Raw genomic sequence first — 27,702 nt, 5'->3', positions numbered from 1 at the left:
AATGATTTAAAGTTTTGGAAGAATAATAAATGAAGAAGAAGAACCCAAATTGACTTATCTGAACAAGAAATTCATGGGGAAGGCCTCAAATGCATAAAAAAAATAAAAGACAGTGCGAGAGAGAGATAAATTGCTCCAAGAGATAGCACGAATGTAAGCTCAATTTTGGATTTAACTCGAGGGTATCGAAGCATGAAAGTTTTTGGGAGTTTTAGAAAATGATGTTATAGTCAGAAAACACCCAAAATGTGCACTCGTGTGCTTCACCCAAATTCCCTTCAGTTTAGAACTTCAACAGAGAATTTAAATGCAACATTGGCTATATTTTATGCAATTCCCTTTTCGTGGTTTTGTGTAGGTCCTGACGCTTGAAAAAAGTTTCTTATATTACATCCACGGAACATGAGGTACTAAGCAAAGAGGTGGAATAAGTAAAACACCTCATGTTTTATGAAATAAAATTTAAAATATAAGGTATGCGTGCTGAAGTATACGTTCACAGTTCTAGTATACATAAGTTGTTCTTTTCTTGCTATTGTGGAAACTGGAGCAAAATGTTGAAATCAGAATTCTAAAACAATCGCTGTTTTCCAGAATAAAAGACCGAGGCTCCAAAATTTTCGCCATATTACAGAAAAAAAATATTTTATAAAATGCTCCTAAATCGTATAACCCAGAGATAGCAAAGCGTCCCAGCTTTGCGAAATGCTCGAACTCATGTGATAGAGCTCTGTCTGAAATAGTTTTTCGCATGATCTTTTTGGTGCTTACTGATCTACTAGAGATCAAAGTAATCACAAAAGCATTTCAATATCAAAAATCGGTAAATAAATGATAATTTTAGAATGTTATGGTATGAGTTACAAGTATATAGTTGGCCTTCCGCATTCAGACTATCTAAAATAGAAATGACCAGTGATAAGCCCAGATAAGCTTATGGTAGCTGAGATTCTTTACAGGTGACCTCAAACTTCGTGCAACTCGCGGTGCTTGCAACTCGAAATGCGACAAAATTCGATTGTGAGTTTCATTCTGGGTTGGGGTAGAGACGGATGGATTCCATCGTTGGAAAGATCGCGATCTCAGACACAATATATACTAAAATTTCATCGAAACCCTTTCAGAAACAACAAAAATGTAGTCCGGTCATGACATTTTTGAATATAGAATTCCTCTACAGGTCATGGAACATCAAGGGAGGAGTGCAACGCACCCGAAAGGAAAGGTCTCGACCTCAGCTATAATATACCAAAATTTAAAGAAAAAGCATCGTCTAGTTTTTGAAATATTCGAGATTGATTAATCGAAAATCATTTTTTTTAATTAATCGAACCTTCGATTAAATCAGATGAAATTTAGGTGTCATGAAGGTTGTAGTACTCCACGAGAGCTTTCAAAAACGACAAAAGTTTTCGAATTCTGACAATCAGAACCGGAGATATCGCCATTTAAAAATTGAATTTTTGACCTCTTCTAGTTCGGGTCAGCCCTAAGGCCCAGCTATAACATACTAAAATTTGAGATTCATCGATCCCTAAGGGCTGATTTATTGAGACAACAAAATGGGGGTATTTCAAAATGACGAAATGGGGGTAGGGTATGGATCTGACATCACCTACTTCTAGCGGACCATCGATATTTAACCTTATCCGAAAACCGCTTGACGATATCTCTCTTTATTTTTTCTCCAGAAGTGCTTATACGACGGAAAATCTATTTTTAGCACATTATAATATTCGTGATCTATGAGTGTCAAAACGTGTAAATTCAAAATTTGGGCCCGATCTGACGAGGTCGGATTTCACATGTGGTCACAAAAGCTCAAATTGTAAAGAATCTCAGCTAATTCAAGTTGAAAATTTTAATAAAAGCTAAGTAAAAATTCCAGTAGGGGAGACCGGGGTGGAATTAGCCACCATATGAAATTTTTCATTTCGTATAATTTGTACAAAAAATGTTTGTATGAGGCTGATAAATATTTCAATGAATAGGAAGGGATGTATATTAGTAGAATAAAGAGTGGTTTCCTCAATATTCTTTCGTAGCAAACTATAAGGTACCACAATCTAATACTATACGTGGCTGATTCTACCCCGGTCTCCCCAATTTTTGTTTACTTTTCAGTCCGCATACCTTAAATGTGCAAATGCAACGGTAGTGCATTCAGTTTGACAATTTCAGTGTTTCTCAGAAGGTGACGCTCGTATTTTTAGTATGGACATTCACCAGATATTTTGCGCCTGAGCAGTGGACAAAACATGCAGCTTCAATGTAATTATATCTTTAATTGATGAATGACAGTTTAAATTTATTATGATATAGCGCAAATAAAACCAAGTAATAAATAATATTTGTGCCACATATGTACGGGCAATAAATTGCCATCGTTTGTTTTAATCCCATTCTTATCCATCAGTCCCATACATAAAAATTCTTCCCATTTCCCTGTTAATATTCAATTCTATTAAATGACGGTGAGTTATAAATGAAATTTTGCGGTGGCAGAGAAAAGCAAACACCTTCGTTAATATGAACAACCTAAAAGGGGAATTGTGATAAAAGAGGGAGGTGGGTGGTACTTCTGAATGCGTAACTGATCAATATTTCTATCTCGTTATGTTCGGTTGTTTGCCAAGAAAATCATTTACTTCAACGCAACATCTCATGTATTTTGCTCTTGTGTTTCAGCATAACGCCCTTAAGGTAAAAGTCACCCTGTCTTGTACCATGCGACCTTTATTGTGCCTATCTTTGACCCCAAAATATGCGCATAAATCTCCACCCAAAATCTATCTATGGCATTTTCTCAATAAATTGGAATTGCCACAGAAAATCAATAAGCAATCAGCAAAGATTTTCTAAACATTCTTGCAAGCAAATGCGTTAATTTCAGAAGTTTTCTGCACTTGGTAGCTAATGCAATTAAATTGAATTTGCAAAAGGGTTAAAACACCCCTTACTGCTACTTTTTTTGGGGTTGTAAATATTTGATTTCAGAGTAAATTGAAAGTCCCCTTTGCATAATTTGGTAAATTCTGAGCCTTATTTACTGTAAGTTTAATGAAGAATATGGTTTCGAAAATGAAAAGCAAAAAATAATCCTTCCTTCTCTTTTTATAGATAAAAATAAAATTTTCAGTAATTTAGGAGTAAATAAAGTTTCTCGAAAAAGAGTTATAATGATTCCGGAAATGAATAAAAATTATTATTTTTGGAAAGTGTTACAGATTCTTAATTTGTAACTAATTTTCATAATATGTCAGAACTAACTTGTAAATTCAGTGAAAGTGTCTCAGATTAATACAAAATGGAGTGTTGTACGAAATTATTGGTTTTGGTAATGGCTAAATTTCCGATTAATCAGGCAACCAGCAAACGAAATATGCAACAACCAGTATCGGAATCGGTTAAGTACGGATAATTGATCATTTTTTTCGAAAATTACTTTTTACTTGACCTTAAGTTTATTAACGAGTTAGAGGTCAAACGGTAAGGGATATCTATTTATGATCTTCGATGACTCCCTTTTTCCCATAAGAAGATATTTCCTCGGACGGTGTCTTTTTCGGTTATACCTAACCCCCCTTCATTTCCTATAGCACCACGTTTTTCCGGTGTTTCTCAAAATCAGCCCAATTTTTTCAATGATTTTCGGATATGTTTTAGTGGTAATGCACATGAATATTTTGTCAAATCATATGTATGATTGGGAAATTTGCCATTTCTATAGAATTTTAAAGTCAATCAGTTTGGAGAGCAAAATTTTTCAACTGATTTATTGAATTTGGATTTTTTGGAAAGGTCGTGACATGTCTCATCCAGCTATATCAGTCTCAATCGGTAGAATTGGTCAAGTAATGCACACGCACACTTCTTAGCCAATTATCAAGTTCAAAATTGTTTTTCGATTTTTCAATGAATTTAATCGTCAATAAACCGGTAAACAAGATAAACACCCTAAAACATCCAAAAATATTGTTCACAGATAAGGTAAAGGCTCATAATTTTGTCCAGTTTCTTATTTTGGACACTTTGAGGATAAAATTGGACACTAAAAATAAATTGATTAAAATTATGAATTTTTATTCCAATATTTGATGAATAATGAATTCTATCTAAATATTTGTTCTTTTTGGAAAATTTTATTACTAAATACGTTAAATTTTGAATATGATTTGAGTTGAAATTGCTTTGTTGAAAATTCAGTGTGAGCAATTGCTTACGAGAAATATAATAGAACTTCGTGGTTACTTCAGTCTTATTTAGCTGTGGTGAACAATGTTTCCTCGTTTTTTTTGAGTGATATTATTGAATATTCATTGAATATTGTGTTAATTCACGTTAATGGTGGGTAAATTTGCCCTGAAGTCAGATTTGCCTGGTGAATTAGATTTTTCATATGAAAAATTGGAAATTTTCTAAGACATTCACCAGTGATAAGATACTCATTATTTTGGACAGGTGTTTTTTCACGAAATTTCGTGAAGTTTTAGCTTTTGTGATGACTAGGTTGGACAAATACCTGGAGAAACAAAGGAGCATCATCTCTACGAAAGAGATGTAGCGAGAAATGCCTTGAAAGGCTTCCGGAAAGGCCAGGGAATGAGCGAATCCGCACGTACTTGGAGTACCGAAGTCAACTCACTTTAATGAATGATAGCAAATTTCTGGGCTTTTTGTGACATTCTACGTTTCCCTTACATGAACAGGAAGAGGACTTGGTAAGATTGGTTCATCAAATGAAGAACAATGGGTATCCTATTGAGGCGGATTAGCTGTCCAGATTTACAGCCAAGTTGTCCAAATTAATAAACAAGTTGTCCAAAATAAGAGTCAAATTCACCTCTATATATCAATTCATTTTTAAACGTATTAAGACTAATTTTGGTAAAATCAAAGACAATAAACCCTTGCCAAGTTTCTAAACAACCCTTCTGAATAGAGAGTAACAAAAAAAATCAATTAGTATTGAAAATATCGCACTTCAAACTGGGAACATCGATGCTTATAAGCAGAATGTCCAAAATTATGAGCCTTAACCCTAGCTATATCTCTTGGAATTTCCTATAAAACTGAACCGGTTCTAATCGATTTTGAACTGGTAATGAACCGCTTCATAGCTGTTAATTAATTTTTATTTGAAAATCAATTCTATTACTTTTAAAACATTCTGGGGATCTTTTGAGTGATCAATCGGTCCAAATCGTTTGAAAACCGGTAAATGATGAGAAAATACTTTTAAGGCATTGAATCTAAATCTCGAGTTCGAGCACTTCGCAAAGTCTGGGACGCTTTGCCACCTCTTTTAATTGAGAAATAGTAGAGAGAATATCTTCCAAGCTAATAATTTATTGAATTTGTACAATCTTTAAGTATGTAGTGTAGTATAATAAGTGAGTTAATTATTTGAAATTGAATTGAAATCAAATTATTTTAAACATTTCCATCACTGCCTAATTAGGATAAGAAAAATGAATATATCAAACTCATAAGATTCAGTACCCTACTTCCTGTTTTGAGGTTGTGAACCATCGAGACCGAGGTTAAGACTTTAATCTAAATGTTAGTTCAGTAGAAGAATCCTAGCCCTCGTAAATAGATAGATCCACTGATACATTCACTTATTTGCCACAGCAAAATTTCTTTAAATCTGTAAATCCGATTATAGACGTTGAGAAATGGGATCTTAAGTTGCGTGAAGTGATTGTAATTTAAGGAATTGGGCTCAGGTGCATAATTGGCTATTGAGAGAGGGCAAAGTTTCATCGATGGGGGAATCTTCATTAAATTAATTCGCAGAAATTGACGGATAAAACTAAGTGAATGAGGCGTAAAAGTTTATGATAGATGAGAGGCCATATATAAAAGCTCTTTTCTGAGTATTTCTGACATGATGATATGTTTTATTTTTGGTTAGAACGTGGGAGTATTTTGCGAAGAAAAACAATAATTCTTTAGTGGGTGTTATCGTGAATTTTCCGTTTTGACAACTGGGCCAAATTTTCACAACACATAATGTAATAAGTAGAAGCGCTTTAATTTAAATTAAATTTAAAGAGTTCCTACCATTAATTTTAGCGAAACAAAACAGAATCGCCAAACAAAATATTATTTTTCGCATCATTATTGCCTACCTACACCACGTATATTAATTATAATTTTATTATCTAACAAGCAACACGGATAAAAAGAAAACTGGTATTAAATTTCTATGCTATTTCATCTCTAAAATAATTCCCATTTCTGTAAATTTCAGGGAAATATCATAATATCCAGATGAAGTCTGCTCAAATGTAAAAATCTTCTACGGAAACACAATTAAGGGACATAGAGAAAGCACAAACACAAGTACCATGAAGCATGCTTGTTATGCAAGTGGTTTGAAGTTTGAATTGGAAATTTGCATTTAATACCAAAGTGTTTTGAAATGCTATTGAAACCATATGCTCTAACATATCAGATTACATATTTACCTCGTCGGTCGACAAAGTTCTAGATTTAATTGCCAGAGGGTCCGTGCTACTGTCCGCAATCAATCCATTAACTGCTAATTGATCTGGTCGATATTTCCGCCAGAGGTATCTGGAATAGGTATGGAATATGATCAAAAATATGAAATTTAATATTGAACATAAATTCAATAAAGCTTTCACAAAAGAGGACTTTGGTAAATTTGTTAAACTAATTGTTTTAAATTTTTTAAACAACATTTGGTTATATAGAAAAAAAGTTTATGGTAAAATATGGGAATATTGATAAAATATTTTGGGATTAAAGATAATAAGAACTTGATAAAAAAAATGGACATTAATTCAACAAAATATCATTTTGCTAAGGATGTGGTTTGGTGCTTTATGTCAATAATTTTGTTAAATCAGTTTTTTTTACTTCTTTTCAAAAAGAAATTCTACTAAAAAGAGCCCTAATTTTGTACGAGGGCGGCTACTGGACAGGGGGGGGTGGAGGATGGGATAATATCCATGAATTAAAAGCTTAAGTAGGTGTGGAAACCGGTGAGCGTCGGGTAAGAAGAAGCAAAGAAAATTTTCAAATTCTTCCCAAAGCTTTCGGCTCGGATTCCAAGCCTTCCTCAGTGGTCAATTTTTTAGTCTTTTCTTGCTTTGTCAAAGGGTCTTATAGTTCACAGGGCATGTCATTTGGGGCACTGCACTTAATTTTCTATAATTTCTATAATTTTCTATAAATTAAATACAGTGATCTTTCTTAAGATCTTAAAAAAGACACACAAAGAGAGAAAAAATGGTAAAAATTCTAAAAATAAGTAGAAAATTAAGTGCAGTGTCCCAAATTCCATGACCTGTGAACTAAAAGACCCTTTGATAAAGCAAGAAAAGACTAAAAATTTGACCACTGAGGAAGGCTTGGAGTCCGAGCCGAAAGCTTTGGGAAGAATTTGAAATTTTTCTTTGCTTCTTCTTACCCGACGCTCACCGGTTTCCATACCTATTGAATTAATCGTCGGAAATTACCAAATAATAAAAGCTTAAGTCGCACACTGACCCCATCAGACCGAATTTCAGGAAAATTCCTTCAGCTGATCTTAAATAATTCTATGTCAAAATAGTAATTTTCCGAAAAAATAAAGGCGTTTATACAGAGACTCCTGGCGAATATTATTCTGGGTCTCCGCTGTTTTTCATCCTACACCATTACTTATAAGATCCATAAGATGCTCTTAGTCCCTTCTGTGGACGTCATATAAACCACCTCCCGCACATTTTTGCCCATTCTCCTTTCATCAAGTTTGGTCGTTTCTTTCTTATCGAGGAAAATCGCGAAAAATAGTTAATAGTTGGCCTCCTAATTAAGTTTGGAATGAGTACCCACTTGAATGTGTGGTCTTTGGATGGTCGAAATGTTACTGTACCAAGCGCTTCAAAAGTTTAAGTTCTGTTTTGTGAGAATGTCAAACTACAAAATTAGATAATCCTCTGCTTTTCAGATCAAAGTTTTATAGGGGCAGTGAAATATTGTTAAAATCAGTGGAGTTCTTCATAATTGTTACAGTTTCAAATTACAATAATGAAAACAGTTCATATTAAGAGTGTTAATTTTAAACATAAATTAGGCGAAATTAAATAATTTATGTCTGAAAACTTAATAATACACGTATTGGTATCTAGAAAGAATGTTAATTAGTAAAAGTATAGCTTGATAGAGGTTGAAATGGATTTTTTTGCATATTTTTGCAAGAGATAGAAATTTAGAATATTTTATATCTCGTATTTCTAGAAAAATATAATTCTAATCATAGAAATATAAAATATTATTTTTAACTGATCCTTATCTTTTCAAGGGGGCGTGGCCAAAAATAATTTGAGATGGGATTTTTCAAATGTTATCATTGAAAATGAGTGTTTTCATTCAAAAAATACTCATTCCATAAAGCACATTTTAGAATGGCCTTTTTAAAATAACTTAGGATTTAAAAAAATGTATTTCAATATCAATAACGATTAAATTAAATGTAGAAGGAGGTCGGGTAATATTGAAGCTGAGGCTACATTGAAGACGCTAATTTACACATATTTCTAAAGAAAGCTGGTCTTAGCCAGAATTTAACTTAAATCCTCATTTGATTTGTATATCTCAAATAGGGTAAAGTGGTATAAGTTGGACATAGTGTTACAAGTTGGACAATTTGCCGGTACAAGTTGGACATGGCTTTTTTCTTGATAAATACAGTACAAAATTTGTTTTTAAGCACAAGGAACCAAATTATAAAACTCAAGCATTAAAAATATGCAAATAAAAATGAATTACTAAATTTATCAAGACAAAAAGCCCTGTCCAACTTGTACCACTTTACCCTACTTTACGTTAGAGCTCAGATTCCTTAATAATAATACGAAAAATAACGTTTTCAATGTAGCCCCATCCCTTACTTATTTTCAAATAGCAAAAATGTTATATATCAGCATTTTTTATGTCAATTTCATTTAATTTTTTGGATATTTTTTCATAAGGATAACTGGAACCCTTAATACACATAAAAAATAATTTTTACATTAATCTCGATACATTACCGTAACGGAATGTTGTTTGGATAATCTCGCATTTCACTCACAAGGAAAGTTTTTTAATTCTAAATTGAATTTGCTAATGAAATTTCGTATATTACTTAATTTAATCCCAAAGAATTAATCGGTGATAGTTTTAGTATTCAAAAAATTGCTGTTTGTCCTGTACAGAAAGGTTAGACGTACACTTCGTAATGGCAAGAGATAGTGGTTTGGGATGTTTTCAAAATGTATACAAGTGGACCTAGAGAAATAACATAGGATATAGTATTACTTTGTTCCTGTTTCTTCTCCTTCTTCTCCAGAAACATGTTTATTTAGGATATCACAGATTGCAATATTTATTGACAAAAAATATATTTCAAGGGTAATACCTTTGATCTTGAAAATAAATTAAGTAATATTTCAAGGTTATTAGAATGTGATATTCTAAAATTTGTGTTTCTGGTGAAGAAGAAAGGGAGTGGTGGGAAAATCAAGATCATATTTTGATTCCCAGAGCGTGTATATGGAGAGGGGTTATAAATAATATTCTAACTCATTAACTACCGGCATGTAGGAATTTACGTCTGTAAAATGCAATTTTGACCTTTTTTGACCTTGTCGTGGAGGACGAACAAGAATCTTTCGAGTACTGAGACCAGGGGGGTGACATTAGCTCTCAAAAATGTAACCAGTTTTAGTGTAATTTTTTCCTGTTTTCGTACACATTTCACGTGATATCTCCGAAACTACGTAGGTTGCCAATTTGGGGTTTTCGGTTGCCCATTCCATATTAAATTGGCTTTTATTTTGTATTAATATTTTTTGCTAATTCATTCTACAATGACAGAAAACAGCTTTTAAACTCAAAAGTTTTCTCGGCTCGCTAGAAACATATGGGAAACATAGGAAACGTCATGCCCTTGATTGAGACTATCACCAAAAAATTTCACTTCTCAGAATCAGGAGGTTTTTATGAAGTTTCTTTAATAAATTTGATCTTGAATTGGAGAACTTTGCTTACCAGCTTTGGTTTGGATTATTAAATCATCTCGAGCTTTATGTACTTTATATATACTTAAAAAAACTTAAAAAAAAACACTCAAGCTAAGATTCAACACTGACTGAGTGAAATGTAAAATGTGAAAACTATTCCGGAAATGTTAATTAGTTCATTAATTTTTTTCATTAAATTATTTTCAGGCGCTTAAAATATAAATGTCTGAATGTGTATAAAATAATAAATTTATTTTATTGAAATTATTCAAGATCCCTGAAGAACCTATCAATAAGTTTTGTTATTTTTTATCACTGACCTACACACTGCAATTTACAATTTAATTGTTTTCTGTTTTCTTTCAATTTGTTGTATTTATTTATAACACAGAAAAATGTTTTGCAATCATTTTTCTAGGTAAGTTACCATATATTATTTGAAAAAAGAACAATTTATTTACGGAAAATTAAGCAAGTAAATTAGAAATATCAGATTATGTCACCTTTGGTTATTAATTACGTGCCTCACCATGAGTATGTGATACCTATAAATTTCATAAAATCTTCTTGAAACGGTGTTTGAGTTTGACCTCTAAATTTATGTTCATATGCTGTGGTTTTACGGGTTACAGCCCACACTTCCCTGTCTTTTGTAAAATAATGTAATTTTTACATGTCTCTTTAAATTTTAATAACTTTCGGATACGCTATGTGACGCTATACATCTAATGTTAGTTTGTCCTGATTTTCTCAATATTGAACACTGCTCTCGTATACCGTTCAGAGCATCCGAGCTTCGTTCAAAGCTGCTCAGAGTGCTTTCAAATTCATCCATAAATTAGTACACTTTCTCATATAGACGGAAGAAATGAGCTTTCACCGGGGAAGAATATTTATCACCATGTCAAGCACATTTCGACTAGGGATGCTTTAATAGGGAAATAACCAGCCTTGGAAAATTATTTAGTGAAACTGCACCAAACATGATATGGGTTTAGAATACCATGTAGGAAAAGATATATTTCAGAGATTACAGTCATTTGCTCTGTAAATGGAAAAAGCCAGAGGTCTTACTTTTACGAGCTTCAAGTCTTTTCTGAGCATTAAAATACTTAATTAGTAGTCAACAGAAAAGCTCTTTCGTAACTTGTATTCTTCAGCGAGATAAACATCCTTTTAGATACTTTTATCTCACACTTTTTTAGCTTTCAAGCCAGAATAAAATCCCTAAATCACATTTTACCATCCATAAATTTGTTGAGAAAAACTCATGGAGGCTTTCTGTCTGAATACACGAACATTATTCTGCAATTTGAATTTTTTGAACAAGATCCAACACTTTGGATATTTAAAAGTTTGATAATCAAAATTTCATTGCGAAGAAAGTTTCCAAAACAGATTATCTGCTTTTATTGATTTCGGGATTTCATTAGTGAGAGTCAAATTGCTTTAGGACTTTTGTATAATGGATTTGTGTAGAATAAACTTTCAGGTGTTAGTTTAAAATTTAATTTTGTCGCTCTTGACTAAATACACAGCAAAACTGCATTTGCAATGCAGTTTTGTTGGAATTTTAAATTACAGAAGAGAATATTAAAAGAACATCTCATGCTGAAATAATATTTGTATAATGGATTATCTTCTGGATTAGTCCTTCTTTGAGCACCTCGAGAAAATCCTGTATTTTTCTGAAGGATGTTTACAAGGAATTTTAAAATCAATATTTTAATTTTTTTTATTCCTTCGATTGTACTCTACTGAATTTAATATAACTAGGGTAAGTGTGCCAAATTCCGGCCAGCTTGCAATTTCGGCCACCTTTTTTGTTCCTCGATTTTCCATGAGCTTTTAGATTTTACGTACTCTAGAGATTATACAACGCAAAAGAATAACAAAAAATGTAGCTTCGACAAACGAGATAACGTGAAAAAGATATTGGAAGAATTCCCGAAGGGCAAGGAACTATGAGAATGAAGGTGGCCGAAATAGGGTACCAAAGCTATGTCTATATTTTTATTCATTTTAAAATGTATTAAGCATGATTTTACAGTAAATAAAGACGGTAAACTTTTTACAAGATTCCAAGGAACACTCTTTCAGAAGAAAGAATAAAAAACATCAATTTGTATTTAAAATATTACATTTCAAACTTGAGACTTTGACGCTTGTATGCAACTATGCCGAAATTTGACACACTTACCCTATATTGAACATCGGGCGAAACGTAGTCAAACTACCTAAGGGCTAAATAAGCTTGTGGAATATTCTAAAGTCTTATAATAGAAGTATTCCCGGGGTTTTGCTCATGCTACCGGGGGTGGCGGGAGTCAGTAGACGGCGGATCACTGAACGGTCCTGGTAGAACTCGTGTAAGAGCTGTTCAGGGTTAGCTGCGATGGCTGCGATTAAGCGATTCTTCGTAAATAAGTAGTCCTCGACCATGAGCTAAACCATGGGTTGTACAACTTCACGCCCAAATAAAGCTTTAGAGGCAACACAATATCCGAAGGCTTCTACGAGCCTCCTTCATCTGAATAAAGTGAACTAAGTGGTTTAACCCTTTAAGAACGAGTGGAACACCGGTGTCCCAAAAATAAAAATATTTTTTTTTTGACTAGAGAAAGTTATTTTGTCCCCTAAAAAGTCAGAAAAAAATCGGTTTTGGGACACCGGTATCCCATTTGTCCTTAACTCTTTCGCGTCTTTAGGGTAATGTCATGACTCGGGGAAAAAAGTTTTTTTTGGGTATTTACATTAATTGAAATCTATCTGTTCGTGCACGACATCATAATAGAAGGATGTAAGATTCTTGGCTCATTTTCTCAAGACTCCAGTTAGATTTCAATTAATGTAAATAGCCAAAAAGAAACTTTTTTCCCCGGGTCATATATGACCCTAAAGATGCGAAAGAGTTAAAGGGTTAATTGTTGTATAAAGGGATAGCCGACGGTGGTGTAACTGAGCTAGGTTTTTCCCGGACAATCTGTCCTTCCGATGAGCGTCGGAATTTGTTGATCAAATCCTATGAATCAAACACACAATTTCACCAGAGCTTTCGATACTTATCGTGTCTTCCTCAGTGGTTCTTGGTTGGTCTTTTCTTTAGGATTTTTGTCACTAATTCCTCTACTTTCCTATGCATTAGTTTTGAATTTGGTTAGGATCTAATTTTCTTCTTTCTTTTTTGCACAGCATTAGCTCCTAACCAAATTCAAAACTGATGCATAATTAAGTAGAGGAATTAGTGACAGAAATCCTAAAGAAAAGACCAACCAAGAACAACTGAGAAAGACACGATTAGTGGCGAAAGCTCTGGTGAAATTGTGTGTTTGATTCATAGGATTTGATCAAAAAATTCCGACGCTCACCGGAAGGACGGATTGTTCTGAAAAACCTAGCTTAAAGGATTAATGGACAATCTCGACATCACATTAAATACCATCACCAGACATAAGCTGAATGGTGCCTGGGAAAGCGTATCAAGTAGCTTAGACGATCATTGGTCTAATGCCTATTTTCGGCTCTTCTGGGAGCCACATTTAGGACCTTTTCAATGGTAAGGTGACCAAAGAGCACAATATATACTGGGCTAAACGGCCCGGTCTTGGGTGTTCTAGGCTAAACCAGACCGTAAATGGAGGAAAGAGATCTTAAATCCCAACAATACACCAGTTAAGAACTCTATTTGGCCTGCTTACTGTACTCTTAGCTCCGACTTAAAAGGAATAGGTATCAGTTCAGATGAGATTTGCCAATATTGTCTATAGATGACGAAGAGGACAATATTCATATTCCAGGCTAGTGTTTAGTATTTGGGATACAGCGGAGGATATTTTTGAGTGACACTGTTTGCCCTACCTCTTTTATGAAATGTTCCCAACCTAGATTTAGATCAGGAAAATTTCATGAAATCCAACTTCATAGTCCCTTTCTTTCCTAAAGGTTTTTTATAGTTTGCATATGTCTACCCTACTCCTTCGTACTGTTCGTCGTTTTTTCAAGAGCATAACAAATTCAATTGAATTAATGTGAATCACTAAGTAAAATAGTAAATTATGTAAATTTTGCTTTCATGAAATCTTAGATCTGATTGATATAGAAGAGGTATTAATATTTTAAGTTAATTATTGAATATTTTTCTGTATAAATTTATATTCAAAAGATAAATTTATTCAACTTTATCACATTGATTCTTGTGATAATAACTTTATCTTTAGAAAAGCTTTTCACTATATGAATTATTTGTATTTATAATTTCAATAATGTGGTTAGAAGGGTTAATAAATTTGAATTGTATCCAAAAAAAAACCCAGTTTGACATGTGCATGGCATGCATTAATAATTGCGAAGATATTTTGTAATCGTTCTCGTAAAAGCGCTTTTGAATAACTTTTCGTGCATCAGTGTAAAGTGACTGCTTCTATTAGCTTATACAATTAACGATGCCTAAAGGTTGAGTCTCTTAAGAGCCATTTGTGTATATGAAAATGTTTGAACTTTTAATTAAAAGCTCGCCAGTGTAAGGCCCTGCCCTATTCTTTGCCCCAGTAAATTGAATACTGATAAACAAAGGTCGCGCTGTGAGATTGTCGTGCTGTGCTGAGGTATGGGGGATTAATTGAGTGCTTAATTGAATTGGCTGTTCTCACCTGACACCAAAGACAATCACCAGCACAACCATGAGGAGGGTGAGGGTGGCAAGGCAGGCAGTAAAGAGTGTCTGAAGGTCTGACATACCTGCAAAAGAATGACAAGAGTTGCCATATCGGACAATTAATCTCTCAATCAGTTACTTGTATCAAGGTCTCCATCATCCACGAAGGGGGTCTGCCCGGTGGCACCGGCAGCCGATGCGTTGCGATGCTTTGCCGGTGATGATGTACTGGACTCAAGGATGGGTATTTCGGCGGATATCGAGGGGTTCTTCACCAAATAGTCACCAGGATGGGCGAAAACGTGTGATGTATCACGCAAATCGATTTCGAAGTTATGGTGCAGCTGAGCTTCATGGGTGTCTGTATCAACTGCTGGCATCAACTCAATCTGGGGTGGCAATTCACCAATAACGGGTACACCAATTGATAGGGGTACCTCGGGCATGGCTACTGGTTGGATGATAACGTCGGAATTCAGGGGACTTATGAGATTGTTACTATCCATCTCTGTTGTAGATTCTTTAATTTCAATAAAGGATTCACCAATGTAGCTTATACTCAAATTATTATCATCACCATCCGTATTGTGTTCCAAATTGGCGTCATTGGCACGACTATTGTAATTATTTTGAAAATTTGTCTGTTTGCTGTATTCATTGTAATGTATTTTCTGCGTGGATTGTTTATTGAGGGGATCAAAATTGAGAGGCGACAAAATAATGTCTTCCTCTAACTTATCTGATGCCATACCCCTATGAGAATGATTTTTATTAGAAAAATCGATAAAAACATCTTCCTCATAGATTTCTGGAAAAAAATTATTCTCCTTATGTGTGTCTGGTGTTGGTACCGATTCAACAACTTTTACCTCTGTATTGGATATATAGAAAAATGTGTCCGAATCTCTGTCTATTGGTGCCTCTGTCTTATCGTGATTTACATTTTGCGACGGTGTCTTCGTTGACATGTCCTTCGGTACATCTTGGACGACATTTCCTACGGTTGTGCTGTCTGCACTATCAGGGCGATCAACGAGGATGGGAAAGAAGAGTTCATCGGTCATATCTTGGGGGTTGTTTGATTGTTTTATTTCTGGTTTTTCATCTTTAATACCCGGCACTTCCACCACAGAATGCGATACTTCTGTGAAATTTTCCGTATCCTCAATTTCAACTACCAGTACATCATCTTCATTCTCTGGCTGTGAATAATCGTCCCCAGTCCAATCGTCTCGACGCCCCTTGGGTGTTGTTTCCGCCATGGCCTCCGAAGGTGTTGCCGTCGAGACTGTCACTGGAGCCTCTGTTGTCTCTGTCGTCGTTAGAATTTCATTAGGACCGGAATTGGTGGTGTAGGTGACTTGGGTGGTGGTGTCTTCAGCCGGGCTGGATGTGCTATGCACTATATCAGCCTGAGGCATAGCTGTTGACTTTATGGTGAAGGGTTTCTTCGATTCAACACTTGCCTTTGAGACCTTCTTCTTCAGCTTAGTGCTCTTGGACTTTTTTGTGGATGTGTCCACAATACTAGTCTCCGTGCCTACATTCAAGCCTTTTCCATCCACATGGGGATTTACCGTGGTTGTCACTGTTAATATATCAAATTGTGGAGTAAATTGAGAAATAGTTGAAGCTACATGCGGCTTCTCTGTTGTCGTATCCACTGAGATAGAGTCATTTTTCTCATTCTCAGTGGTCGTCTCACTGTTATATCCCATCCCATTTGACGATGGTGCTAAATTTGTGGTAGACTCCGTGATGTTTTCTCCACCTTCCTCAAGTACTTCCGTATTCAGGGCACTTTTCACCATAGAATTAGTCACTTGTTCGGCAATTTTCTCCACTGATTCTGTAGGTGACTGCGTTGGTGGTTCTGACGTCGAAGTAGATGAGTCCATTTTCTCCATTTGAAAATTCTGCTGATTGGCAATTTCATCAACAAATTCAGCTATTCTGTCGATACCGCTGTTTTCCATCAGTAAATCCGACAGACCATTGATGAAGTACGTCTCAGTTGACTTCCACTTCTCCCCATCATCCTCAGTCGATGTTGGCTGTTGGGTCATGACAATTCCCTCTGTCTTGACGTCAGTGGGATTGGGAACCGACGTGGATGGATAGAGAATTGTGGTCAGGAGGATGTTTTCCGTGGGTCTCGATGTTTCTGTTGCATTTGGTGTAGTTGGTTTATTTCCGGTCTCACTCACCCCTGACACATCTACCGTTGCGTATGTGGTGGTCTCATGTGCAAATGTAGCAATACTGCTGGGTACTGACGTTTGTACTCGTCCTGCCCCCGTTGTCGGCATAGATGAGAAATTTTGAGGAGCGGCATCATCGTGGTGATCAGTAAATGGAATTTGTGTCATATCCACTCTGGATTTATTTTCACTCATTCCATTTGATGTGTCATGGATGTATGGTATTTCCGTTGTGGGGGCAGCATTAATCAATAGAAGAGTGAGAGTAAAATGGATCAGCACAAGATACAGCCAGACACATCGACACTCCATATTGTCCATTAATTGATTTTTCTCTCTTCTAGCAGCCTGAGTGCAATCCCCAAAAATTGATTTTCTTCTCTCAAATTAAAATCTAATATCAGTTATCTCGTACCACAAACCCCAACAGTCAACCAACTGCACCACAAATAGAACCTTGGCCCAAAAAAAAAACATAAAATTCACTGTCTCTCACTATCACAGTCCTCTTGGCTTACCCCAAATGTCCCTTCCTCCTCTACATCCTCGACCACCAGTAATCACTCACATGAAAAGTGGAGCAAGTGTTGGGTATGTCTCCCCCGGGTTTTCACTCTACAATAATTTCTCGCTCTTCAATTGTATGACAAGTTTCCGGTTTGCTAGGGGTACAAACTACCCTGCGATGACTTCAATCAATCATGAGACTCTTGCCAATATATCCACCCCGGGAACGAAAGAAAAAAAAAACAAACTAGATGATCCTTTAGGGCGATGTATCACGTAGTTCTCTGGCCAGACCTCGCTTCCGCAATGTAAACAGCAATTCGTCTTCTGCAAAAATAGGATTCAAGGATTTTAGGATGGGCAGGGTGAGATGGAAAAAAATACACCAATTTAAAAATCTCTCAAGAGTGTACACAAAAGCCACTATTGACATGAAATTCTCAATGTCCATGGAAAAAAATGGGTGATAAAAGAAGGAAAGGAAAACACTCTGCCTCTACTTTTAAATCCTCCTCACTCTCAACATATCATCCCGGTTTATTCTATGTTATGGGAATCTCGAGGGTACATCTATCTCCTCGACATAGACACAATGCAAAATGATCCTTTCAAATTTGATTTCAACTCAAGAGACTCCTTCACATGAAATCTCTTCTATTAAATATTTAAGCAGAAGTTATTGTTAAAAGGCAGTCATGTGTCACAAATAGTATGGAAGAAATGACGTTTTTTTTGGGTATTGTTGTGAAATTAATGCATATATATTTCTCATCGTTCAGACTTACTGTCCAGCTTTCAGAAACAGATGTTTTAAACTAATTAAAGTTTCATAAACTATGATTGCGCAAAAAATTGATGAATATTCTACTGGCTTGAATGTATGGAAAACCAATTACTTCTTGCTAATACAATGAAAATTTAATTAATATTAAACTTACTAAATCTCAATGGATTTCAAGACCTAATTAGAAATTAGTACTTTTTGATATAATGATTAAGCTCTGTATTTATGTTGCATTGAAAATAATGGAAAAAACCAGCGAGAACGACTGAGAATTTCACAAGTGTATTATTGACCATAAGCCCAAATAAGCTTATATCAGCTGAAATTCTTTAACGGCGACATTGGAGTGCTTGCAACCCTAAATTTGCAAAAATTCGGTCGAAAACTTTTCTGAGGCTGAAATAGAAAAAGAAATAGGAAACTGATCAGAGCATCAAAGAGGTTAAGTTTTTTTTAATAAAAAACAATTAAGCCCAGCTAATAACGTATTAAAACGTGAGACCAAAATGTGTTTAGGGCTCAGTTATTGAAAGAAAACTAAATTTTGGGAATGTTCCAAGGCAGCGGAAGAAAATTTAAGAATAGTGAGAAACCGATATCAACAGGTAATGTAGCTCATCCGGTATTTAATCTTTGCCAGAAAGAACTCATTAATATCTATTTTCGTTTTCTCTCCAGAACCGCTTGTACCACATAGAAATGGACGGGCGGCCGTACGGACATCCGCACGGCCGGAGAAATTGGTTTTAACGCGTACCATATTCGTAATTTATGAATCTCAAAATGTGTACACACAAAATTTGGAACCAAGCTTTCGAGGAGGGATTTCATTATGGACCACAGAAACTGAGATTGTAAAGAATCTAGGCTAATTGGAATGGCTCAAAAAAATCGTTTTCCCAATGCAGCCCCTACCTACGCTATTGGGTGATTTCAAATTTTAGAATGCTTTAGTTATGTCTTAAGCCTTTCAATTAAAAACTGTAGAAATTTGGATTGATATTATTGCTCTTCTTTTAACCCTTTAAGGACGATTGGAACACTGGTGTCCCATAAAGAAAATAATTTCTCCTGACTACCTAAAGTTATTTTTTTCTTATATCTGTACATAATTGTAAAGTAGAATTGAATTGAATTGAATTGAATTGAATTTTATTATCATGTTTTTCCCACTCCCCATGCGGCCATCGCCGTCTTAGTGTCGATTCCAACCTCCGGGATGAAAACGATGGAAAATCCCTTCATTGGTTGTATATTTCGGGACCGTACATATCCACGTAGGTCACTTATATGGGAAGATGGGTATGCTCACAGAGAGAGGTTTGAAAAACCTAGCCAATAAGGCTGTTTGGTTTTCTATCTGACTAAAATAAAATAAATAACTAAGTATATAAAGTTTTCACTTAATGATGTGGATTGGCAAGTTCAAAAACACTCATAAACTTCACTAAACATACGTGGAGCTTAGGATCCTCACGACCTCCTCAGTGCACGCCGAATAGAGCCACGATCTGACTATCTCCATGGACAGCGCCGGAAACTTCAATGTCAAGGTTGAAGGAATTTATAATATTTTTTGCAAGTCTCTAGCTATTTAATATGTAGTAAATATTTAAGCTAAAAAATGGCGAATTTTTGAATTCTAAAATTCATAATTGATTTTATTTATTTTTTAAACTTCCAATTTTTTTTTAAGCAAAATCTTTTTGGCAATAAAAACTACAATACAAAAAGTAATATTTTTTTTATTAAAATGAAAAATATTATTCATTGGTATTCCCAGAAAAATTACTTAAATTTTTGGGCTATTTTTGTCCCTATCGTTCATAGAAGCACAAAATACACCGAATCAGACTCTGTTGGACTTTCCAAAGTTAGATGTAAGACTTATCATTGATTATGTTTCTCAGTTTAATTTTTGTTGTTGATTTTCAGTCCGTAAAAAGTGTCTCGTCGTTAAAGGGTTAAGGTCAAACAATTAAAATATGGTACATTTTAATCCCCGTAACCCAAGCTCTAAGGGGTACAAAAATGCGTATAGGGTTAATTTCTAATATTTTACAAACCAACTCGAGAAGCCCTCACAAACTTTGTCATACTTGTTAATGCGCATCATGGTCAAAATTCCTAAGACTTAGTTACCGGAAGAGTCAAAATTAATATTTGACCAAAATTTCGAAAACCAAAATATCGAATAATCGAAATCCAAAATTCTTCATAATCCCGAAAAGCTAAAATGCAGAATGAATGGGTCAAAATCCCGAATGGGCCGACATCCTAAAAAGCCAAAATCGCAAATGTCAAAATCTTGAAAAGAAAAAGTCTGCAAATGGGGCGAAATTTCGAAAGCCAAAATCCCGAATCTTTCCGTACAGAAGTAGATCTTGAAAAATTCGAAAATCTATTTGAAGATCCAAAAAAGAGACTTTTTTACTTCTTGATAATTCCGCAAGGTGGATGAGGTACATCCTGTTCGAATTTCGAAGTGCTCAAGTGTCAAAATGTGACGGTCTTCATATTATTGTGAGGAATAAAACAGAACAACGACGCTTACTGTTCTTGTCCTATTACTTAATCACTCCATAATCACTGAGTAACTCTTTTGCGAGCTTTTTAGTGTAATATTTGATAAATTTTCCCCATCTTTTTCGAAAATTTAGTATGAAAATTCGAAATTGAATTTGAATTCTTCGAACTTCAACGACTTTTTGTACAAATAGAGTTCCATTTACCTTTCATCCAAGACACTATTGGAGAATCAAAATCTACTTGTGATCGGGCTCAATATGTCGAAATATTGTATTATTATACTGGCTTTCGTGTTTTTGACTGGCGCCGGTTAATCCACCGGTTGGTGGCGACATTACTTGTAGACTCTTTCTTTATTTATGGCCTCATCGCAAGAAACTTTAGATTGTCACAAATTGATTTCGAAAAACCTCAAAATTAAAAAGATTTGTTGTGTTATGATAACACATAACCTTTTTTGCTGTGTTTTTGGAATTAATTACTGGTAAAAAATGCGACGAGGCCACAAGTAATGCCACTACCCTCGAGATTTCGCAATCCTGTTATAGGTATTGTATTTTAATTTCTTTTTTTGTAATATCATCTTGATAATTTTATTAAGGGGCCCATCAACTACTTACTTTTCCTTGTAAAAATTTTGCAGATATTGCACCACGACTTAAACAAATTTGCTTATAGTTCTTGTATTATTTCGACGAACATTATAAAATATGTATTTTTAGATTACCTTTTAACGCACAATTTCGAAAAATATCCAACTGATAAGTCAATTTTCTTTAGGAAAAACTTACCAATAGTCTTCAGTGCCTCTATGCAAAAAACGTATGGAAAAATGAAATGTCGAGAGGCCCCTGATTTTATTATTTGAACTCCACAGAGAGATCAATATGTATAGGGTAAAATGGGGTAATTTGGAAACATTTACAATTTGGGACATTTGAGATTTTCTCACTGTTTTATATTTATATTCAAAAGGATGAAAAGCTATTTCTGTTCTTCTTAAACGTATTTTTCTTTTATTTCGCGGTCGTTGTTTTCTCTTTGCTCATCTGAAAGAGTGAGAAAGTCTCAAATGTCCCAAATTATAAATGGTTCCAAATTACCTCATTTTACCCTAATCCCTCGATTTTCAACTGCAAAATTTTTACTTTCCACCCCTCGGAGATTACTTTTCTCAACAAATTTTCGCGTTTCAGACGCTTTCTGAGAAATGATGTCACACAATTTTTCCGTCTGCGCATCTGTCCGTCCGGCCGTTACCATGCCTAGAGCCCAAACGGTTCGAGATAGAGACTTCGTACCTTCGGGGGACACCCCATAAGTCAATCCTGGGACCATTAACACGCCTCTGATTTACCTCCCATCCCTCCCCTTTCCAACCAAAACCATTTTCTGGGGATTGCTCGAAAACGTGTCTCGAACTTTTCTTCTTTCTGGGATATTTTTTACGAAAATACCGTTCCATCATTCTTATTAAAAATTTTTAAAGGTTAAACATTAAAGAGGTGCTAGAGAGCATATTTCTCAAAACACTGAAAGATATCCGAAAAAGTTAAAATAACATTCCGGAAATGTTAATTTTACCCTGCATTATTGATCCGAAATCGGTGTAAATATTATGCTTTTTAGGTGTATTATGGGTTAAAGTTACCCTTTTTCATGTTAATTTTACACTTAAAAAGATGTAAAATTAACATTAAAAAATGTTGATATATTTTTACACCTAAAAAGTGTTAAAGTTACGAGGAAAAAAGTTAATCGCACCGCCTTTTTTTCTCAGTGAAACGAATGGTATCAATTTTGGGCTCGTTGGAAATCTCTTTAAATTTCTAACAAGTCTAAATCAGTTCCAATCTTTTGCCAATCCAACAGTAATCCAATTTTTATCCTAAAATCAATCTTAGAACACCTGAACTATTTTGGGTGATCTTTGAATAACTTATAAATCATTGCGAATAGGTTTTGAATCGGTAAACGATAAATGTTGCAAAAATATTTTTGAGGTATAGCATTTTTGAGTCACGAGTTCGAGCATATCGTAAAGCGTCGGACGTTTTGCTGTCCTTTTTTTTTGTTAAAATTGGTCTTTATCCGTTATCATCAATTTACAATTAATTGGAAAAGAAGTTCATATTTGCGAAAACATTTATCTATAACAATACACTTTCTCTGATCATAATCTCTTCCATACTCAGAACACTTCCAAGCCTAATTTATTTAAGCATAAATGTGTAAATATGTAATTGGAATCTGGATTTTTCTCGGTGAAATACATTCCAACCTCAACTGATTTCGTAATTTATTCAGAACAAGTTGAACATTTTTTCTGTGCCTTTGAGAACAGCCTGTTTGAATATTCCAAAGTGATTTGAAAAGAAGGATGTAATGATATGGCTGCGGTAAAATTCTTTTTGATACGAAATATTAAATAAAAATGAGAAGTAATGTTTAGTCGTTATACTGATGACGTCGCACAGTCTCGAATATTAAGGAGAAAAATTTCCGCAGACAAGAAAATCCCACAAATGTTGAGAGAGAAGACTTGAGGGGTGGATTGGTGAGAGTGGAATAAATGGTAGATTTGCTGAATATCCTGTAAGATGTTCACTTCAGTCTAGAAGTCAATTGCTCTGGAAATTCTTAGTGTGCAATATAGAAACTATATAAGTATAGTCGTGTTTTGGGGAAATGAACATTTTCTCAAGACCATTGAAATGTGCACAAATATGGTGCAATTGTACAAGTTCACGCAACTATTCCATAAGTCAAAATAATCTCGTGATTGTGGTGAACATTTGTGGCAAATTCCGTAATTAATTGAACACCGGTGGAACGAAGTTTATGTGTACGTAGGAGGATGTGCTGACCGTATCCGTTTGAACGAAAGAGAATAAATGATATGGCTGAATCCTAATTGGAGTATGGTAGAGTGGATACACCCCCAGGGACATGAAAAAGCCAATGAAGCCCAGTAGGTGCCTGTGATGGTCTGTGCAGCATCAAAATGAACCAATTTACTTCCTTTTTGCTGGTTCATTCGTGCATAAATTCCGAATTTGCTACAAAAACGTATATATACTTTTTCCCAATTTAAAATCCTCTTAATGCACTTATCTAACATTCTGGAACATCAACCCTTTTAACACCCTCTCTCAAGTGTTCTTTTTTATGCCAAACCCACCCCCCTCTTCCCTGAATTTCCTAATCAAGAGGGGTTGGAAAATGTTACAGTTGAACAAGAAAGGGTGATGCTCTGAGCATCCGGTGCAGAATTGCAGACAAATGGAAAACGCCTTAGGACGTATTAACTAGAAAAATTCACCAGAGAACAGAGAGAAATTTTTGAAATACCAATTCTGGAGATGAAAATCAATGTGAAGTGGCTTTCCTCTTGACGAAACTGAACTTGATACTTGGCTCACACCCATTTAGTAGCGCCATCCAAAAAAAAAATCTTTTTCCCTGAGTAAACTCACACATACACGCAATACCACGCAAACTCCTCTCGCAGGATACAACAAAGCACAGAATTTTCACACAATATATACCATGAACAAAAAAAAGGAGAACTCCAACACAATAGAACTTTTCTATTATCTCAACTACACCATTTTCAGCCGCTTTTCCAGCGGCTTTTGTGGCTATTTTCACGGTTAAAATGATATTTTGGGGACACACCTACATTTTTTTTGCAGATATTTTCGCTGGAATTGGCTCACTAGTTTTTGCACACAGGACTCTAGGTCCTCTCACTGGGGTACAACACTGTAAATGGGCACTGCGAGAAAAGCTCAACCTTCTTGTTCAGGAAATGAGAACCAAGTGATGCTGCTGTCTCCTCTCAATTGCGTCGGAGGGAAGCGCGATGGAAATTGCTTTTCGAAAAATGGACCGAAGGATGTTCAAGGAGCTTTTTCGATATATTATTTGGAAGCTTTTAGTGTAGATACCAACCATTTGCATCAATATTTCAGTAGGACAAATCATATCTTTTACCTAGAATAGAGCAATACCGTTAAAATCTTTCCGGTCAGCTTGTATACGATTTGAAAGAGTAACGAGCAACGTTTGTTTAAAATTTAATTTACATATACGGGAATGTTGGCATGGTTTGCGCAGAGTGAACCTTCAAACAACGGAAATTTTCTCTTTTTTTGCAAAGAGCTACACCGGTAAAAATATAAGGATCAAATTGATCCTTTTGCAAAGGATAAATTAAATTAACATGTTCTATTATGATAAATGCGAATTCAAAGTTCGAAATTTGATCCGTCCTTTGCAAAAAATCAAATTTGGATCAATTTGTTCCTTTTATTTTTACCAGTGTTGTTTGTCATATCTTAGCCATAAGATAGACAATTTATGAAACTCATGAGACTTATAGATGAGAAATGGTTAGTTCTCTTTGCAAACAAAGAGAAAATTCGCATCGTTTGAAGGTTCACTTTGTGCGAAGCATGCCGATATTCCCCTACATATACATATATTATATATTTAATATAGTATATTTTGATATTATAATTGTTTTATTGGTACTAGTAAATACTACATATAATTATCCTTTGGAAATTGTTCCTGAAATTTTTTGTTTTTAAGTAATTTTCAATTTAAAAATTTAAAAACGTTGTGAGTTCGAGCCTCACCTGGTGAAAATGATTGAAGTAACTCAAGGGACAATAGGGACATATTTGTCATATTCATTGTAAACTGAATAAAAAAAAGAGATGGCACAGCGTTCCAGCTTTGCGGAGTGATCGAACTCACGAGCAAAGCTATCCGTATATTGTGGTTTCACTCTGACCACAATTAATTATTTCTTAATAACACTCGCGATCTATAGTAATGAGGGAGGCGACTTTGCATCCTACTACCCGAGCACACAATGTCACGCTCTCTACCTCATCACTTTACACTTCTATTCCCTAGCACGGTCACCGAGAGAATGATCGGGCTCTCTCACAAAAACTACCCCTAAGTGACAAAGTGCTCGAATAGCCGGATCCGCCGGAGGAGGGCACCACTGGTACCAATTCAAATGTGATTCCTAAGAGGGGTTATTTAACGATGCCAGAGAGTGATTCCACAATATTAGGGGAGACTGGGGTAAAAAGTCACAAAACGGATATTTTATTTTTTTACAAGCTACCTTAGTGCCCCAAAAATTTCTAATTAGTGCAGTTTTATAGGAAATTTACCGCTCTACAACTTTGTGAAAGTCATTTTCGTGTATTGTGTAAGGAAATACATTTATCGAGCTGTTTTCCAAAGAGTAATTTTGTGACCATTCTCAAAAATGCTGGGGCAAATAGTATCAGGTATGGAATATTATCATATTTTGATTTGCTTTATTACGGGCTTCCGTAAATTTAAAAAAAAATAGCTGGGTGACATTTACAGAAAATTTATTCCACTACACCTTTTTAAAACACAGTTTTCTCTATCTGAACGAGAAAACTGCCTTTCAAGCTATTTTAGAAAAAAACACACAAGAGACTGTTAATCGTTTGACCAATGCAAACAAGAAGCGGCGAAACATGGAAATGACGTTTCTTCTCGCCGTGAGACATTAGAAATTGCTTCGGTCTTTGTTACTTTTTGCTCCATACCTTTTGTTACTTTTTACCCCAAGTGGTCATTTTTAATAAAAGGATTTCTGGAGAAAAGAATCTTTGTGAAATTCTAAAATGGATAGTGGTTTCGTATTCAAAGAGTCCAAATCATTTAGGAAATATTCACCAGTACATCCATTTTGGAAAATAAGTAGGTCAAAATTGACATCTGCTGTAAGGAAAACATTTTTAAAATAGGGCTAAAAATTTCAATATTTTTTTTATTTTCTGAAATCCTTGTTCAAATTCTAAGAAACTTACGAATTTGAAGAAGGTCTATGGAGGCCATCTACGGAAAAAATTTTGAGCCGCTATCTCTTTTATCTTGGAAGATTTTGAATTTTCAAATTTTCAATTTGTGACTTTTTGCCCCAGTCTTCTCTAACTTTTCTCATGGTTCTTGGATATACATACCGCTTTATTACCGATTAAATTGATTGATAAATCTAAATTTTTGAAAAGGGTACAGGTAAATCAATCACGGGTACTATACCGACTCACGACCAATTAAGTTCGATGCAGTCGGGTTGGAAATTTCAAGATCGAAATTTAAGCAAATCTATTGAAAAATAGTGATTTTACTTGTGATCTTTGAAAATTCGATATCGAAATAGTTTTCGAACATATGTGTCCAAGTACGAAATATTCGACTTGTCTACCACTAAAAAATATTTGAAAATGAAAGAAACTGTAGGAGTCGTTTTCGAAATAAACCAAAAGTATGGTCGTGGTGGAGGAAGAGGGGGATATGGTTGATGACGGAAGAATGTCCTAGAGAATTTTGACTTTTGGTGGGGGAGTCGTGCAAAACCGAAAGTCGAACTGCTCTCTCTTTACGTTTGAGCAGTTAAAATTGTAAACTGAATACTATACATAATCGGAAATAATACCCGGTACATCAAAATAAATAATTTGAAAATTTCCAATCATTCCCATCTCTGAAATGGGACCACAAAGCGTAAGTGTACATATAGAATAGTTAGTTTTGTCTCGATTGATGAGACAGGATTATGGAGTTCCGTGTTCTAGACCCTTGGGAGTGGATAATTTGTTATTTAGAGACCACAGCGTGACATTATTGCTTTAAAACATTAATTGCACGTTGCCGAAGTGTTCCTGAGTTCTAGTCACTCTCTTTTACCTTAATATTATGTTATTTATTTGAAATAATTACGTAAATTTTCTTAAATGGAAGTCGAACTGGGGCTCACCTAAATTATAACTACAATATTTAAAAGGAAAATAAGAGTAAGTGGGGTACCTTTGAAATTGAAATTTTTCTTCTATGATTAAATGGAACTGAGCCATATCATAATGTAATTTAGCTTCTCAATCTGTTTGTGCAACTCAATTATATTACGATAAGGCTCAATTTTACTTAAAAATAGGTGAAAAATCC

General features: G+C 34.9%; 1 protein-coding gene across 3 annotated transcripts in view; it reads right to left on the bottom strand.

The window, feature by feature from the left end:
* LOC129805735 (uncharacterized) overlaps positions 1-24,502 on the bottom strand; it is a 45,503-nt gene extending 21,001 nt beyond the window's left edge. The window contains exons 1-5 of one of the 3 annotated variants that reach the window (XM_055853847.1): positions 24,377-24,502; positions 17,393-17,708; positions 14,813-17,330; positions 14,669-14,756; positions 6,474-6,582 (exon numbers count right to left, since the gene is read on the bottom strand). In XM_055853847.1, coding sequence (XP_055709822.1) covers positions 6,474-6,582; positions 14,669-14,756; positions 14,813-17,195 — 2,580 coding nt within the window. In that variant the 5' untranslated portion in view covers positions 17,196-17,330; positions 17,393-17,708; positions 24,377-24,502. Of the gene's footprint in view, positions 1-6,473; positions 6,583-14,668; positions 14,757-14,812; positions 17,709-24,045; positions 24,332-24,376 lie in introns of those variants that run through there. The other 2 variants (XM_055853848.1, XM_055853846.1) reach the window with 2 other exon arrangements.
* Between the last annotated feature and the right edge of the window lie 3,200 nt (positions 24,503-27,702).

The sequence above is a fragment of the Phlebotomus papatasi genome, chromosome 3, assembly GCF_024763615.1.
Source record: "Phlebotomus papatasi isolate M1 chromosome 3, Ppap_2.1, whole genome shotgun sequence".
Lineage (NCBI taxonomy): Eukaryota > Metazoa > Arthropoda > Insecta > Diptera > Psychodidae > Phlebotomus > Phlebotomus papatasi.
Note: the sequence above shows the minus strand (reverse complement) of the source record. Positions and strands in the feature narration are given on the sequence as shown.